This window comes from Amblyomma maculatum, chromosome 2, assembly GCF_055883805.1.
Source record: "Amblyomma maculatum isolate TAMU_Amacu chromosome 2, ASM5588380v1, whole genome shotgun sequence".
In the NCBI taxonomy this organism is placed as follows: Eukaryota; Metazoa; Arthropoda; class Arachnida; order Ixodida; family Ixodidae; genus Amblyomma; species Amblyomma maculatum.
Genome location: NC_139345.1, coordinates 102,813,511 through 102,831,691, shown reverse-complemented (window position 1 = coordinate 102,831,691; position 18,181 = coordinate 102,813,511). Strand labels below are relative to the sequence as shown.

General features: G+C 45.1%; 1 protein-coding gene across 10 annotated transcripts in view; it reads left to right on the top strand.

Moving 5' to 3' along the window:
* Positions 1 to 11,141, top strand: part of LOC146199434 (calcitonin gene-related peptide type 1 receptor-like) — a 361,106-nt gene extending 349,965 nt beyond the window's left edge. For 7 of the 10 annotated variants that reach the window (XM_084594920.1, XM_084594915.1, XM_084594918.1 and 4 more), the window contains 3 exons: positions 2,479 to 2,520; positions 6,610 to 7,290; positions 7,578 to 7,710. In XM_084594920.1, the coding sequence (XP_084451046.1) occupies positions 2,479 to 2,520; positions 6,610 to 6,822 (255 nt within the window). In that variant the 3' untranslated portion in view covers positions 6,823 to 7,290; positions 7,578 to 7,710. Of the gene's footprint in view, positions 1 to 2,478; positions 2,521 to 4,235; positions 4,496 to 6,609; positions 7,291 to 7,577; positions 7,715 to 8,903; positions 9,172 to 10,861 lie in introns of those variants that run through there. The other 3 variants (XM_084594921.1, XM_084594913.1, XM_084594922.1) reach the window with 3 other exon arrangements.
* The last annotated feature ends 7,040 nt before the right edge of the window (positions 11,142 to 18,181 follow it).

Below are 18,181 nucleotides of genomic sequence, written 5' to 3'. Positions count from 1 at the left end.
TTTTAGGCTAGTAAAACATCGCGTAATCGAAGTTCGGTGTATTGTAGCCAGGAAAGCTGTTAATGAGTTTGGGTGGCCAAGATATGTCGCAGATGTAGGGTCATGAACAGTATGCCCGACAGACACAAAGAAATTGTTGTTGGCGAAAGGCATCCCAGCTTTGAAGACCGGCCTCCTTGTTCTCATACTATGTTTTGGCGCCGTCCTCAAGCGCGATTTAGACGTTGCAAAGCTTCTGGGCAGGACTCCCCTGGCTGAATGTAGCCTCTCGCTCAAACTAGTTGATTCAGTCGTCGACATTTTCAGCAGCATCGCTATGAAAACTGGTGGGGGGGGGGGGGGGGGGGGGGGGGTACACGAGACTGCTAAAGGAGCAAATGAAGCTGACTTGCCTGGGCCACTGCCGGAACCTCGAAGGTTCGGTCGGTGGCGCCGCTTCGGGTAAAGGAGCGAACTCCAGAGCCAGACCTCGAAAGCGGCGGCTGCAGCGATGGACAGGTGTAGATGCGATTAGGAGCCGAGCGGTGCTCGATGAGTGGCTGCGAGAGGTCCGAAACATGGAGTTCAACACCGAACCTCCACAGGGTCACTTAGCCGTTTGGGTTCGTAACAAGAAGGTTTTAATGAAGGTTGACCCGGAGGATATTGGAGAGCACGCCAAGAGGACTGAGAGACGGTCGGCACCAAATTTCAGCTTCTAGGCATCGAACTTCCCGAGGGAACTCTAGCTTCTTCACGTCAGCAGCCGCCCAGCGGCTGCTGTTGCAGGCGCAGAAATGTAATATTTGGTTCAGAGGAAGGGAAAGGAGCAGTATCTATCACACTCGTTTCTGTGGGCACCTTACTGCGCCGTAAGGGAAGGGAGGAAGGTGAGAATGAAAGCGGAAGGAGAGAAAGAGGAGTCGTAGTGAAAAGCTTTAGAGTGATTTCGGCCACTTGGGGATCTTTGACGTCCGCTGACGTGCACAGCACACGGACGCCTCTCCGTATCGCCTCCTTTGAAACGCAGCCGCCGGCGGTGTGGGGATCGAACCCGGGTACTCCGGCATAGTAGTCGGGCACCTTATTCACTGCTCATCGTGGCGGGGTGCCTTTAAATTGACAGTCTACGGATTTTTCGACATTTGTTTTCTTGCTTCATTGGAATGCTCCATCCCGAAATTGCGAATACTCCGCTGTGGAGCTGACAAACGTGGCAGAACTCAAAATTAAAATTTTCCGTATGGTAGTCTTAATTTTTTTTTTCAGTTGTAGTCCGCGTATGCAAACACGGATGTTTGAGACTCGGCATACAGTTAGAGTTTACACATTATGCAACACTATGAATACAACAACTGCCGGGCAGGGTAAGTCGCGCGCGGAGCGTGTCATTAACTAATATACACAAATTTTGTTTTGAGATTTTGCTGAGAGAACCAAGATAGCTTCAAATAAAATTATATAAATAAATAACCCCTGTGAAATCTCCAAAATCTACCGCCGATACCAACAATCGTTTTTGCTTATAGCAGCGCTGCCACCAGCAGCACCGCTATAATTGCGACGGCGTCATTGGTTGTGGGGTTTCCGGTGTTGAACGCATTCAAAAAGCGAATCAAGGAAGATTCAAGAATAAAAGTAGCTGTAATTTATTCAAAAGAAAACGTAGGCTGCCTTCAGTTCATTTGAACACAAATTCAGGCTTTTCGTACAGGTGAAAGAGGTAAGTCACCGCCGCTTGCGGCGGGGGCTCTCCTGCCACCGAATTTTTATCTGTTGTAGGCCGTTATTGCACTCGTCACCGCTTCGGTGATGGACGACGGCTGTGGTTGCGGCGCGCGTCTTTCTCTCCCTCTTCCTTTTCTTTCTTATCTACTTTATCTTCTGTCTGCACGAGGTAAGCGGAGGTGGCTCAGCTACAGAGCCAGTAGCAGGCCCGTACATTTTCTTTTCCATCTTCCTACAGCCACAACAACAACAGCTGAAATGTTAGTAGTAACGAAAGGACACTGCATGACGCCACCAGCTGCTAAAAGCTAACTTTCCTTGTCAATTCAAAATATAAATTCCGGATTAAACCGCGCATTATTCCCTCGATAATAAATCAAGAGGTAAGATCTACCAGAATATGCCAATATCTTTATACTCGTCTCGCCTGTAGACTGCCTCTTTGAGCTAGCGTTTCGGTACATTCCTTTGAATGGCGCTGCACAAATATTTCCTGATTGGTTGGCAGGTCAACCTTTAGTAGCTATGGTCTTCGTACATACGAAAAGACTGCAGAAGTTTGCCATCTTATTGCATATTTAACAAAGCCGTAAGTTTGGCTTCACTTTATGCAACAAAGAAATCGAAGGTAAACGCTTAAAATGCTGGTTGTTTTAGCCATGAATGTAAAGCTTAAATCCCCGCTACGGTCACGTGTCGAGGGTATAACCTCTACTTACGGCGTTTTCTCTAGAACTCTGTTTTCAAAAGTGTTTACCGTTTTCCTCACAGGGATTTTTTGTGGCCGTGATATTCTGCTACTTCAACGGAGAGGTAAGTGATATGCTTCTTGTTTGACGAATCGCGATATTATTGATGAGCAAGTAATGCCGTGTTAATCGAAAAACTGTCAGAGCGGCCTGGAATACTCGCGGATAGACCCCGCCTAACCTATAGTGCAGAATTGCCCACGACGTCTAGAACAATGCAGGCGTTTCAATGCGGGTCCTTTTGTATGAGCTAAAACGGAACTGTGATTTTCGACACTGCGAAGAACGAATTCTGAAGTTTGTCTTGCAGCACTCTTCGTTGTCCTCGGATGAAAAGCCTGCGTATGTTGGCTGCTTGCGCAATATTCGAATGTGTGCATGGTGACCACTGAGTTGCTTGCCCATCTTGCATGGCATGATATAATCTGCCTGCTGGAGGAATGAATTGCGTATTTTTCTTTTTGGACTGTTTTCTCGAGCTTTATTCTCTCTGTAGCCGCTAGTTCGTCCACTTTATTTTGATATTTGGAAAGAGTCTACTCGTGACGTAGTGAAAACGATGTGAACTGTACTCTGTTGCAGTATGTGTGTTTGAGGGGCCGAATCGTTCAAGTTTGAAAATTTCCGAGTTCAGCCATAAAGCAGCCGAGAACATGGCGTATAACAGCTTGAGGACCTAACGGTCTTTAAATATTCATCAATGCAGTGATTACCACTAACCACACGCATAAATACTCCTTATAGTGCTTTCTGGGGACAAGAACAGAACTGAAGTAAATGCGTACTTTATTTTCACATTAACCCATACTGCATCGGTACTTCCAATGACTAGTGCATGTTTAAATTTTCTGAAATAACCATCGATGATTCTTATATACCTCAGGGAACAATTTGCTTACTCATAGTAAAAGCCGCTCGAAAATTGCACATATAGGAGTGCAAATTTTATGGTTTATGTTTAATTTTCACCTGAACATTTTTGTCCCGGAGTTAAAGTATTCGTTCTGTCTAGTTTGTGAAACCTAAGATTTCTTTTTTTTTTTTTTTTTAACATTGCTTTCCTTCAGTAAAGTGGCAGGGGAAGTCAGCTTTCAAAATGCCATTGTTGCTTCAACGGCATGTGGAAAGTACGAACCGAGTAAGCACTCAACAAAGTGGCTGATTTGAATTGTTAGAACACAGTTTTCAAAGCAAGGGCGGAACAAAACCAGTGGAAGTGCGCGAGTGTTATGTTTCCTAATACGCTTCCTGTTTTTCGCGCGCTCTTCCTCTGAAAACTGTGGCGCAAAATGCACCTCTCTTTTCACGATGATCGCGGGAAGTGAAATGTAAGCAAAATAAACATCTGGGAAAGCTATACGATTACCACAAGAAGATTTACTTCTACTTTGAAGAGGGGACACTTGAAAGGGTTGCACATGAAGATTAACCACTGACAAAAAAATTGTTTTGTCGAAAAGGATTGGGCCACTTTTGTTGCCGGTAACCTGGAGCTGAAACAAAATATGCAGAAGCTGCTAAATATGCAAACTGGGACCGAAAGAGCTTTCTTCTACACCACGTAATCATTCACCCACTTTCCCTGCGTCACGACATCTGTCGAGGAGAAAATAAAGTATGAACTTGGCTTAAACAAACACATTCAATCAATGCAGCGCTGAAAATTCCAAACACAAAATCTTACTGAAGTTCAGACTAGATATTGCTTTTAGTAAGGGAGGGCTGGAAAAGCAGCAAGGGAGCAAGAAACTTTTTAACGCGCTGCTGTGTCCCCGACAGATACGGGGCCAAATGAGGCGCTCCATCGAACTCGTGAAATTGGAGTCCTCGCTGGCCAGGGCGAGCTCAAACCGGCGCCGCTCGACGCGCAGCCAGGTGCTATAGCTTGCTGATGGGGGGGCCGCTGGAACACTCGCCTGTGGTCCGACCGCCGGCAAGGACCTCGCTTCTCCCCCTGCAGGCTAAGTGCGCTCATGTTGGTTCCCGACACACTGCCACTCTTTGTGAATGCAGCGTGGTCCGTTGCCCCCATCCAAAACGTGAGCAGTTCCATGCCTCCCGCCCTGGGTCTTGGTGTTCCGTGTCACTTGTAATAACGTCCCCCTTCATTTTCTAACCTCGTTTCCTACGCATTTGAGCCAGCAAATGACGTCAGAAGAGACACTTTAAAGGCCACCATTATTTTAGAAATTTCACTACCTTCATGATATCTTTGTTCAAACTCACCCCGTAAGCTTCAAATATTTTGTTAGGGGTCTTAAAAGCTTTCTTGAATGCTAGTAAATTCGTGGTGTTTGGAATGATAGAGTTCTTGACCAGAGTGTAGAATAGACTGTTCAACGAAGCACTGGTGGTGCCATTATCCACCGACCTGAATTTTATGCTTTATATCGATCAACGGTAACACAGAATGCTGGAGCAAGTCTTCGGCTCATTACACTGTTTTCACAAGACGACCAATCCTTCTTAGTATACAGGTCTCAAACAACGGTAGGCGAACAATTATTTTGTCAAAATATTATAGTCAATTAACTGGAGTCTTTAATTCATCTACCTAATATTCGCTCCATCTTAGTTAGCATTGTTCTCTCCTTTCTACCTTGAATTGCCAAGTTGCTGTTATGTCACCTTCCCTACTCTCCGTCTACATTTCATTATAAGTGTATTTTATGAACTTCTGCACTAATTTCAATATACCCTTTCTTCATTAATCACGTATATGTTTCGAAGCCTAGGAAAGTTGTCTATTTATTCTGTGTAGTTTACTGCAGCGCCGTCCTAGCAATTCAGAATAGTTATAATTCTTGATAACGCACCATGTTGCATAGGCAAAAAGGATCAATCACTCTTTAAAATGTATACTTTGTAGACAACAAAGAAGAGAAGGTGTCAATATTTTGCGTCTTCATAAAGAACATGCATGCTAATTTCCAGTAAAATTTCTGTATAATTACGAATTGAGTATATTGACTCCTTGGTAGGTTTGCGCGATTGGAAGACTCTATATAAAAGGTCATTGGCGTCATTTATGTACCCCTTTCATAGCCTGCCTGACCTCCACATTTTGCATGGTCATTTTATGTCTGTCCTCACTTCAGGGTTTCCGTGTGTGCTAACCACGCGAACATTTTTTTTTTTTTTTAAGTTTGCACGCTTGCATGAAGTGAATATCATTGGCACAGCTTGTACGATGTTCTATATTTAATGAAAAAATTGTGTCCTAAGGAGACTTTTAGAAAATGCTCTAAAGTTCTTCAAAGATGTTTTCAAGAGCACTCACTATCCTTGCTATGATACGCCCGCTTTACAGGTAATGTGCCGGTGATGCGAACCAAATAGTAATCAAGGTATACTATAAACTACTGGCCTTCACGGGCAAAATGTAGACGTTACTAACAGGGACACGTATTACTTTAAAACACAAAAAGGCGTGACCTCAGTGTATTACATAGATAAAGCAGCATGACATAAAACACAATATGTCAGCATAGCGAATGATCATAACACTTTTAAAATTCTTCATCACGGTTGAAGAATAGAAGGGTGACGGCACATCGCAGTGAAAAGCACAGATCTGAAATTCGCAGCCGTAAGTACAGACCAGCATCATGATACAAGTATTTATTTTATATTAATAGTAGTAGTACTGAAAGTAGTAAGCAATTAGCACTATAGTGCACACAGGCCGCATGACGCGGTACCTCCGTTTTTTACATAGAGCACTTGTACAGGCGTCTATTAAGTGCATGCAATTGGCTAAGACCTGAAGACGGGAAGTGCGTCGACATTCTGTCAGCAAAGAACCGAAGTGATGTAAAAAATTATATGCGTCAAATAAACGTTATTGATATTTTCGCCAAATTGATATCTAACTGCCTTTGGAACGAACTATCAGCATTCTTTGTGCTTGCATGCTTTATGTGCTCCTTTATGCATGCGCGCTATTTAGATTATGATCTCTTTATCATGACTGCCACAATCATGAGCAGTGATTTAGTCCTGACACCGTAGTTTTGGTTCGAGCTCTCCTTCGCTTTCTTTAGCTAGAATTCATTAGAGCACCGCGTGCAAAAATTTTCCACCGTCCCAGGATTAACCCTAGTTGTCAAATACTCGCAATTCCTGTTCGTCCTCCTTCCTCATCCCTCTCCAGGTACTGTACCTGCTGCGGCGTTCGTACGGCCGCTACCGCCTTCAGCGGGGCTTCTCAAGCCGTAGGAGCCAAAGTTTGGCCATGACCCGCATGTCCGTCTCCACGCACGTATCGTCGGTTGGCGATTCCCTCAACCCTAACAACGGCTCCGTCAAGAAGTACGCCTGTACTCGCAACGGCGACACTATTCTGGAAGACGAGGTCTGGAACTGACGCCGTCCACGCACAGGCAACCGCGGGGAGCGCCCGAGGTGGTGTCAGCGATCCGTTTCGCCCGTCTATTCCTTCGTTAATATTGGAGCGAGGGAACACAGGCATCCTCAGGACCATCACCTGAAGAATACGGTGCGCCCCCTCGGTTCGGGCTTGCCTGTGCGACATCAACTGTGAAGATTATCCCTCTTTCTGTGGCACGTGAGAAGCAAATGGCTTCGAACTCTTTCCAGCTTGTGGTTGTGACGCCTGTTTACAGAGAAAGGCGCTCATGATGCTTCACTCACCTCCAGACTTCAGCCGGGCGCGTGAAAACATAGTTTGTTCTTCCTCAGGGAAACTTGTGCAGACAGACAAACTGCAAACTAGTCTTCTCTAGTGTCAAGTGGTATTTGTGGCTGTGTTCGTCTTTGCGACATCATTGTGCTTACTTCTACTTCGTGTGAACTTCAGGAAATTCAGGAAAAGGTATAATTTTTCGTAACATCATAATCAGCGTCACTGAAATATACTTGCAGCTTCGGCAACGATTGATGAATTAGGACAGATATAGATTATGAATACCTTAAGTTCGTCTTGTAAAATCGTGCAGTCAACCGCCTTTTCAGCAGCACTTTTTACTGATATCTTCTGCGGTATATTACGCTTAGTGAGAACACAATTAATTAAATAAGCGCGGAAAATTTAACAGTACATTATAAGCGCCCTTTTCAATCTGCAGAAACGGAATCTAAACCACATGGTTTTTTTTTCAGACATCCTGCAGTTCTGACGGTGCTCTGCGCTCTAAGACGGACTCGGTTGTTGAAGTGACCAGCGGCACGGCAAGTTGTGATGCATTTGCAAAAGTCACCTGCAGTGTCAGTGGACCTTCGTAACGCTTAAAAAGAGGTATGGTCTATATACCTTGCACGCTTGCACGCTTGCACGCTTCTTGAATGGGGCATTAGGCTTGGTTCATAAAGTCAGCGCGACACATGTTAACGAGGTAAACGTAGAGAAAAGAGAACTATGTTTTGACAATTAATTGCGAAGATGAATTGCAAAGCATGATCGATTGCCTACAGGGAACGGAAACCATGCAGAATAGCCTGGCTGGGAAAGACCATTTACTACAGTTACCAACGCATTGGAAGTCTTTAGGGACCATATTGACTTTAGGCAGGTAGTGACTGCATATCCGGAGAATGAGACAGAAATAATTAAGAAAACAAAGATAGGATGGCTTGCACTTCGAAGCAATGCCCTAAGATCTTGACGGGCAGTTTACCACTGTTCCTAAGCAGAAAGGTATATAACAGCTTTGTCTTAGCTGCATCACATAGTGGAAAGAAACACAGATGCTAAGAAAGAGGGTAGAACTCTAATTGCAGTCAACGCTGGCAGCATTGGAATTGGAAACAGTAAGCCAGAAAAAAATTTAGTGAAATGAAGAGAACCGAGTTTGCGAAGGATGAAAATGAGTTAAGACATCAAGATGAATACCATGAAGAAATTAGCATGGGCAGGATATTTAATGCGAAACCGAGATAACCGGCGGATATTAATAGCAACAGAATGGTTCTTAACACCTGCAAGTGTGAGAGAGGGTGGAAAATATTAGGTAGGCGTCTGAGTTTACAACAGCTGTTAACCCCAAAATAGGTTCCTTAGGAAAGAAGTGGTGGAAACCTTTGTCCTGCAGCCGATGCACTTTAGGGGATGATGATGACGATTACATGGAATGCTCGGATATTTTAGCACGGACGACAGACAAGACGCCCACATGGCAGCCCTCACAGCAGACTGCATGCGCTTACATGCAAAACGAGATTTCAGTGAGTTGTCACGATGCGAACGAGTCAGGTATGCGGTCTTTCAGGGTCTATTAGGGCTCAGCGGCTCCCGCCTATGCAGTTGAGTTTGGGGTAGTCCACATCGGCCCACTGCAGGGAAGCCCAAGTTTAGGCGCAGCCCAGGAAAACCTCGGAGGTCAAAAACAATATAACCTAATGGCAATTTGATTTTAAGATTAGAAGAATTTGGTAGTGATAACAGACAGAAGTGTATACTGATTTGATATTTTATGCTTTCTGGCGCAGGGCACCTTGCGCATTGCAGTCGATCATCCCATAATCATTATGATGCGCAACATGGTGACAATCTAAAGAAGGGGCAGCCAGAAAGTACCCAGGAAGATGAATCCGGTGCTTCTGAAACATGGTAGTCTTCAGTGGCGACGCCCAAGCAGTTTGCGACCTTCCTGCGGGGTACCTGTGAGTTACCTTTGTCAAGATACAAGCTGGTCCTTATAGGAGGCGAAGAGGTACTGCAGCTGAAATGGTCGGTTTTACTTCAGGCCATAGCATGGTAAGCAGCAGAATGGTTTTGTTCTCAACTGGAACCGCGCCCTGCGATAAACCTGATGCGTTGGACGCTGAAAGGCGTTTAAATATACTTTAATGTATATTTTCAACCCTTAAATTTCCACCACTATTCTCTGAGTCCTGGAGAGCTTAAAATAGATGGCGAAGATAGCAAGCTCAATATGCAGGTTTGATTTCGCGCATCCAGTTATTTTATTTTTTATTTTTCAACGTTACTAGTGGCAAATATGTTTGCTAACAGCAAAAATATTCCTCTCTGAATATTTATTCTTTTCGTATAGGCCACAATCCACTTCTCTTTTTTCAAGCAAGTTGAAATGTGCACAACTCAAGCTTCTTCACAAACTAAGACCAACTCCTTTTATTCCATGTAATGCAGTGTGTTCACTTCTCCTTAGTTTATCGACCTGGCTTCACCTGTTTTACCTGGCTTAGTTTATCGACCTGGTTTAGCGATAGTTAGCATAAGTGTTCTGCAATGAAGGTTTTGCGGTCAAGCCTATGACGTTTCTGATATAGTAGAGAAATAAAAACCGGTCTGCAAAAGAAGCCCCAGCAGTGAAAAGCTTGGATCACCTGAGAGGCAGTTAACTGGAAGAGTAACTTCGTTGACATTAGCTTGATCTATTCTGACCTATTCCGTGTTTCGTTATGTTTCATAAGTTCTGTTTGTTGTAGTCCCACGAAATTAAGAAAGGTTTGCGACAGCAGTTCTTGCAGCCAAGGGACCAGCTACACGATTTGCCGAACTCTGCTCTATTAGTTACCAGCACAGAGCTCGTGCCTGGGTATGAATAGCACCCTGAGCAGCGAAAAATATGAATGCATAGTGAAAACCACATATTGTTAACCCATTCATATCAAAGAAAGCCACGCGCCTATTGAAAAAAAAAAACGAATCAAAATGTGTTTCCAATATTGGTTCTCATTTTTCGCATTTGTATTGATAGCCTTTCTAATGCCTTAGTAACGTACTTATGGGAAGCAGACGTCGGTCATTGTTTGGCCGGAGAAAAAGTTTAGGTGGAAGATGCATTTGAGCCGGTGGATGCATAGAGGTGCACGCAGCGAAGGGTGCAACATCTAGGCCCGGAGAGCGCTAGGAAATTGAAGGTTTCACAGGGACTGACAGACAACAGGCGCCCGCCTGAAATAAAGCCTTATTGCCAATGCAGTAAAATCATGGCCTATTATGCTAGCGTAGTCGTCAAAGTGATACTCCTAAGGGAGTAAGCGTTATGTTTTTCACAGGGCTACATACGATAAGATTTGCATTGTAATTTGTGTCCACTTAAATATGCGGTTCAGCACACAGATTTATGTAGGCGTCCACAGAAAGCCAGAGTACCGGGTGGCGAATTTATTACGGGTCATTTATGATTGGTAGTTTTGGTTTCTGTCATTTCAAGCTTTGAGCGAATTTTTCGAGATTTATTTTATCATTTGTATTTGCAATGAATAAATGCACTCTCTTCTTGAGCCTGCTGAATTTTCTTGTGGTCTTAAATTTTAACGACGGCATGCTTACATTCTGCACATGGTAATCATAGTAGATATAGCCCGACAATGTGGAAAGAGCATTTCTTAAATATCTGCAAATATTAGCTGTGACTAGCAGGCAACTATGGTTTTACACTGCTTTTGACTTTTTTTTTTTTTTTTTAAACATGCAGGATTAGCCCCTGCCTTGCCCGACTGCTGAAACGAAGGGATGCGGACAAATGACTGCAGTCTTGAAGGAGACAACGTTGGAAAGAAGCAGCCGCTGGCAAATATTGGAAACGGACATATATTTTTTGTGTACAATAATCACGCTTGCATCATATTGAGCTGTATATAGCTGTCCTATTATCCATGTAACTACCAATACTTTCATGCGTTGTTATTTATTGTTTCTCATCACTTCGTTCCTACATCTTCAACGCAGCATTAAACGTCACAGTCTTGATTCTACCCTTGTGCGTTTACTTCCAAACAAGAGTTTTTATCACTGCTTCCTGTGGAGCTTCCAGAAAACAACACGGGCGAGTATTGCATTCTCTTTTTCGAGGTGAGTAAAGTGGCGTGCACTGTTGTGTGTCAAATGTATGACACAAGAAAGCCACATTCATCGTAATCAGATCGGTATTTGAATAATTATTAGGCGTCGCTTATTTTAGTGTGCAATGTAATGTTTAACACGCAGGAAATTTTTTTACTTGTTTGAACCTTCTGTATAAATTCTTGGTAGAAACTCTAATCTTCCTTATGTAATTTATAAGCTGTCACTGGTACTTCACATGAAAATACATTCCTCAGTTTTCTATACTACTGCAAATTCACGGATATTCTATCATTGCTTTTATAGCTTTATGTTAAGGGTCTCTTAGCGAGAGATTTCGATAAAATTTTCAGGCGGTAATACGGAGCCTACCTTTAAATTAATTAATAGCGCAAATGAGACACACATAGTGATAGGCCGAGAAAGACAACGTATGTTTATTTCTGGGCTTTTCGTGTGTGGGACTTGTTTGCGCTATTACTTATACTAAAATATTCTGAAGAACCTCATATTTCAGTTTTCAGCATATTGAAAGTAATACTGAAGGTGATAGAATCAATTTTACTTACAATAAACTCACGTTATTGAGTAAATTGGTCAAGGGGACAATACCCGCAAAAACTTGACAGGTGAGCATGTTCCAGGCACCTAGTGCTAGTGAGGATAATCTCGCCGAAATTATGGAATGTTATTGTCGTCAGCGTTCCTCCTTTTGTGCACGATCTTATGACGCGCACGGTCAGCTCTCCAGAGTGTCCCCGCACTTTATTAGGAGTGTTGTGGAAGGTCTGCTGAAGGTAACCTATCTTTACAAACTAGGTTGATGAGTGGGCGTTTGCACATGCCAAGGCCCTAAGGAATCGTTCGCACTTGTAGTATTAGAAATGCGTGACGTGGCAGAGCACTTGAACGAAAACTGTAGAGGAATTTGTTTGTATTTAAAGTCATGTAGCTGTTGGAATGCACAAATAAACGCCAAAAAGTCGTTACTTTTTGGCGTTTTCGTCAGCCCCATAAATCATGTTGAAAATTCGTGAGTGAGGTAAGGTAGGAGACGGAAGGCTTTCCGGAATATCACCGGCGTGGTTACAGTGAAAAAAAAAAACAAAAACACATAGATGCATGGAGGAAACATATTTTGCACTAGCTTAGATTGCGAAGGTGTCATAGCCGCACTGACACCCAAGGTTTCATATGTCATCTAGAGTGTGATAAGAATCCAGAAAACGTTAACTGATTTGACTTCCCCTACCTTCAACTACCTCACTGCAAATAAACACTTGGTTGCAACTCTTGATATGGTTTTATTGATTGGACTGCACCCCTTGTGGGAAACTAGAATATTGGCTGGACCGGTACTGTGAATCAGTTGTTTCGAAGAAATCTCATTTATCTCAAATGATTGTTCAGCTGAGGTAAGTGTGAATAGGATGATCAGATTTTTAACCAGTGTGACACTTTCTCTAGGTGAAGTGCCCAAACTGCCCTACCATCTATTGGTATGTCAGGGCATGTTAAAGATCCCCAGGTGGCCGCAATTACTCCGTAGCACTTCTCCGCGGCTCCTCTTTCTCTCTTTCGATTTTCACTCCCAACTTCCTTTTTTTTAAGGTACAATTAAGGTGTTTGCAGAAAAACGTGTGATAGATACTGCGGGTTTAATTTCCTGTACACCAATTTATCTATATAGTCTTCTGTTACTCTGTTTTTTCTCCACTTTCTCTCTTTCCACTTTCACTTTCACCATCCTCGCTTCCCTTACGGCACGGACAGGTGTCCACAGAAAAATGCGTGACAGCTAAATATTGCTCCTTTTATTCCTGTAAACCTTTTCAAATTTTTAGGCCATCCATTACACCGAAAAAAAGGATACACATGTTGCAGCAAGTAACGTATGCTATTAGTTGTGGTTGCGACTGTAGGAACAAGGAAACAAAACGCACGGGCCTGCTACTGGCTCTGTAGCTGAGCGACCTCCTCTGCCTCGTGCGGACAAAAGAGAAAATAGACAAGAAAGAAAAAAGAAGAGGGAAAGAAAGACGTGCGTCGCAACAGCCGTCGTCCACCAGCGAAGCCACCGAAGCAGTGGCGAGTGCATTGACGGTGGTTGAGGTGATGAATGGTAGCTGTTCCTGGTCCTACGGGGCTGGAAGTGGCAGGTCAACGCCGCTTGCGGCGGGGGCTAGCCTGCCACCAAATTTTTATCTGCTGTAGGCCGTCATTGCACCCGCCACTACCTAGGTGATGGACGACGGCTGTTGCGGTGTAGTGTTCAAGAATTTTAGAGCACTATAGTTGCGGCGCGCGTCCTTCCCTCCCTCTTCTTTTTTTCTTCTCTACTTTCTCTTCCCTGTCCGCACGAGGCAGCAGAAGTGACTCAGCTACAGAGCCAGTAGCAGGCCCGAGCATTTCCTTTCCCTTCTTCCTACAACCACAACTCAGGTGCAATGCCGGCCTACAACAGATAAAAATTCGATGGCAGGCTAGCCCCCGTCGCCAGCGTCGTTGAACTACCAGTCCCAGCCCAGTAGGGCCGGGAACAGTCACCTTTCACCACCTGTCCCCCCCCCCCCCCCCCCCTCCGCTATTACAGCAAGAGCCTTTAATGCCTCATACGGTCGTTAGCAAATTCGTCCACGTTTCGACAGCGAGTCAAAAATAAATAAAATTCAAGGGGCACTTTGGACTACTAAAGTGCGATCAGGTGAAAGCGTCTGCGGCGAATTGGTCCGAAGCCTTCCAGTACAGCACCTTTTTCTCGTTTTCTCTCTGTTTTCACTGTCGCCTTGCTCCTTTTCTTTACAGCTCTGCGATGTCAGCGCACGTTAAAGATCCCCAGGTGGTCGAAATTACTCCGTAGCCCTTCACTATGGCTCCTCTTTCTCCCTTTCCACTTTCACTCCCTCCTTCCTCCCTTCCCTTACGGCGTGGTTGAGGTGTCCACAGAAAACAAGTGAGACAGTTACCGCGCCTTTCCCTTCCTACAAATCAATCAATCAGTTTTCTTTACAGCTCGGTCAAGGTGTCCGCGAAGAATTGTGACAGTAACGGTGCCTTTTCTTTGCTGTGAACCAATTTGAAACGCCAATGATGCCTGCTGTACTGCGTCTATTTCTATATGCTCTGTGGTGCGGTGTTCGAGGAAGGGCCAAACGAAAGGCGCCGCACGGACGTTCAGCTTCATATATGCGTGGTTGGATGGATGGATGAGAACTTTTACTGTCTAACTTAAATAGAGGCCCCTTACATGTGATGTTTTTATTTCCTAATAGCCACAAAACCAACCGTGAACATAGCCACGAGACAACAACATGACAACGCTAACACTCTTTATTTTCAACGTTATCATTTCCTGCCTTCAGTGAGTGTATGTTACCTTTAGGTTGCGTTCAGTCACACCTCTCGGTAACAATCGCCGCTTAACCTGCGGAGAGGCAACCAGTGACGAGAAAGAAGTTGCGGGACCCTACCGTTGAGGAAACGGAATTGCGCGCTCCTTACTCCCCACCCCCGGCACGCAGGCCTTGGGGATGGGGGCTAGAGCCTCCGCGACTAAAGGCTAACAAATAGATTTTGTCTCCGCAGTGAATCGCCTGGTGACGTCATCCCTAGTCGTGACGTCATTATCACTTACGGTTATTATACATGGCCGGATGGGACGTTATGATGGTGTCACATCCGGTCTTGACGTTACGGCCGATGACGTGACCATTACAACTGGTTAGAACTAGTTATCAGGATTGCGACACAGTTGGCGAAGCGAGCGAAGGTCAGCGCAACGATGAGGCAAGCAGTGTGACGTCATACCAAACGGCAGCGGTGGCTTCGCGTTCTTCTGGTGGAAAATAGTTTTTCAAACATGGTGGCGAGCGCCGGTGTACGCCAGCTACGTTGGTCGCTAGGCAACGGCTCAAGGTCATTCTGTGCCTCCTCGGAGCACCGCCAAAGAAAAATCGCAAGCTCGTGGCCAGCGTAGCTTTCGCTACAAAAATAAAGAGCACTGCAGAATCTGCATTGGAGTAATGCGAAAGCTGCATGTGTGTGGTTACTTGCCTGGAGTAATGCGAAAGCACGGATGGTGCTGTTGGTTGCTTCTGGTTGCTTATAGTTACTTGATTCACTTATTGTTTACCTATTTTAGTCTTTGTTACCTGAATTTCACGCCAATTCCTTGCTATGCCCTTTTCCAGCTCTAATTCCGGTTGCGTGACTTCACACCCTCTATGTCACATTCACTTCTTGTTTACCCATTTTAGTGTTTGCTACTTTCAAATTGCGCGCCAATCACTTCCTATGCTCTTTTTCGGTTCTATTTCCGGTTGCGTGACGTTACATTCTTGACGTCTCCACTACGGCAGCCCTTTCTCTCCGCTTTCACTCCAACCTTCCTCTCTTTCCTTGCAGCGCGGTACAGGTGTCCACAGAACAGACCTCGGCGGCTGCGTTTCGATGGAGGCGAAACGAAGAGGCGTCGTGTGCTGTGCGATGTTAGCCACACGTTAAAGATCCCCAGGTGGTCGAAATTACTCCGTAGCCCTCCACTACGGCTCCTCTTTCTCTCTTTCCACTTTACCTCCCATCTTCCTCCCTTCCCTTAGGGCGCGGTTGCGGTGCCCACAGAAAAACAAGTGAAACAGTTATCACGCCTTTCCCTTCCTATAAATAAATCAGTCCACAGAACAAGTGTGACAGATACGGCGCCTTAATTTTCATGTGAACCAGTTATTTGAATTAATCACCTAATTACTCTTTTGGCCTAATCATTTTTCGGACACAACATTACGTCAGCTTCTATCGATTGACACCCCTCATTATCCTCTACCACTTCTCAAATACTCACAACTGCTGCGGACACGATTTTGCGGACACGTTCTGCTGACCCGGTCTGCGGACAGAAATCTGTGAAATTAGCGAAGTAATGCTTTCCCATTAATAAACCCTGTCTCCACCGGGAATCGAGCCTCCATCCTTTGGATCCCCAGCCGAGCGCATTACCACTTTGCCACTTCCCGGTTCGTGAAACGCTCTTCATAATTCCGCTTGTCTATTGTGATAGCGGATTCCGCGAGTGACAGATACTGCGCCTTTCTTTTCCTGTAGGCGAATTATAGAACGTTGGTGAACTTAGATGCGTTCTATGAAATTCTGGTTGTGTTCGACCAGGGAATGAATGAATGCAAATTTTTATTTTCCACCAAAAAGGGCCCTCCGTTTCCCCCCCCCCCCCCCCCCCCCTCGGCACGCCGGCCAGGGAGCGGGTCTGGAGGAGCCCCGCAGACAGGACTAGTGAAGGTACAGGAGTTCTTCACGGCCTCAGCCGCCAGGCGGATGGCCCGCTACTGAACGGCGGGGTCTCCGCTCCGCTGCCAAACCAGCCAGGCTTCTCTACTATTAATGTTCATGCCGGCACCTGGGGAGTCGGCGCATTCCCAGATAATGTGATCTAGTGGGCCTTTTTGGCCGCAATTTTTTCGTTTCGAATCTTCTTCCGGGGAGGAAGAAGATTCGAAAGGCATCCCGCGGCGCCTTTCATTTGCCGCTTCCTCGAACGCTGCACCAAATAGCAAACAGAAGCAGACCCAAATGTCTACGAGGTATTAGTACAGCAGGCATCAGCGGCATTTGAAATTGTTTTTCAGGATAGAAAATGCGCTGTATATGTCACAATTCTCCGCGGACACATGTACCGCACCGTAAAAGAAGGGAGGAAGGTGGGAATGAAAGAAGAGGGGAAGATAGAAGTGCCGTAGAGGAGGGCTGCAATCCACCGCGCTATAATGGCTTCTGCCTGACGCCAGTTGCGGTCCGGTGCTGACTGGCGGGCATGGTGAGGGTGACCCCACGGCCACAAAACAACAAGTCTGGTTCGGGAACTTGTCGCTGGCTCGCTAGAGATGAGACCGACTTCAATGTGGACTTTTGGCCTCCGCGTTCACACTCCAGCCGTATAATGTTAAAAAAAAAAATATGTAAAGAGACTGGTGCCTGTGCGGCAGCGCAGTCACTGGCGCGCGGTCAACTTGGAGATAGCAAATGGAGTTTGAAGGGGGGGGGGGGGGGGGGGGCGCTTGAGATGAGCACTTTAAGAGGCATATCTCTGACAGAGCGGAAGCAATAACTTGCCGCCCGTGCAGCTGTTTCTGTCGGAGAGGGGTTCGCTTTCTTAGCCGAATATTTTTTTTTTTTTTTCACTTTTCCTGACCAAGCACCGAAAATATTCTCCGTGTGCCTTTGTGTATTTCTGCTGGCTCACTCCTACTCTCGCTTGGGAATGACTTCATGCTGCCTTTCCTTCATTTCCTATTGCTTTCCTGGTTATCCAAAGAAACACTCTTAACCCTTAGAAGATGCAGCACACGCTGCCAAACAAAGTATAACAGAATGAAAGGAGCGACAATAGGCAGATATGTTGGCTGCCTATCGACTAAACTTTATGGAAAACTTGGGAGTTGAGTTGCTTCACATCTTCCACAGGATCGGCACGTTATGAGTTGACACAGAGTGGTCTAACGAATTTCACTTTGTGACAGGCTTCTGCACTGCGTGTGGGTCTTGAATTTGCTGCATTTGTAAAACTGAAATAGCTTGTAAACGGAGAGCAAAGTATAGGTTTTTTTGCGATTGTTTTAAAATGATCCAAGAGCAGTATATGAGTGTCTCAATGCAGAGCTTTCATTCGCGTGATATACCTGTTTCTGTTCCATCAGAAGAAAAATTGCCTGCAGAATGTTCGTCATCATTTCCATAGACTGGTTGATCGATTTATTTATTGCGAACCTTAGTTACCGTCCCTCTAACGCCAGCAAAATGGAAAATGAAAAAGCGTTCTACTTCCTAGTGTAACACCTGAATGGCATCGACAGCGAACATTATTAAAGAAGAGCGAAACAGTTAAACATAGGTAGACGGACGCGACTATACAATGGGCATACAGGCGTTCGGAATGCGTGTA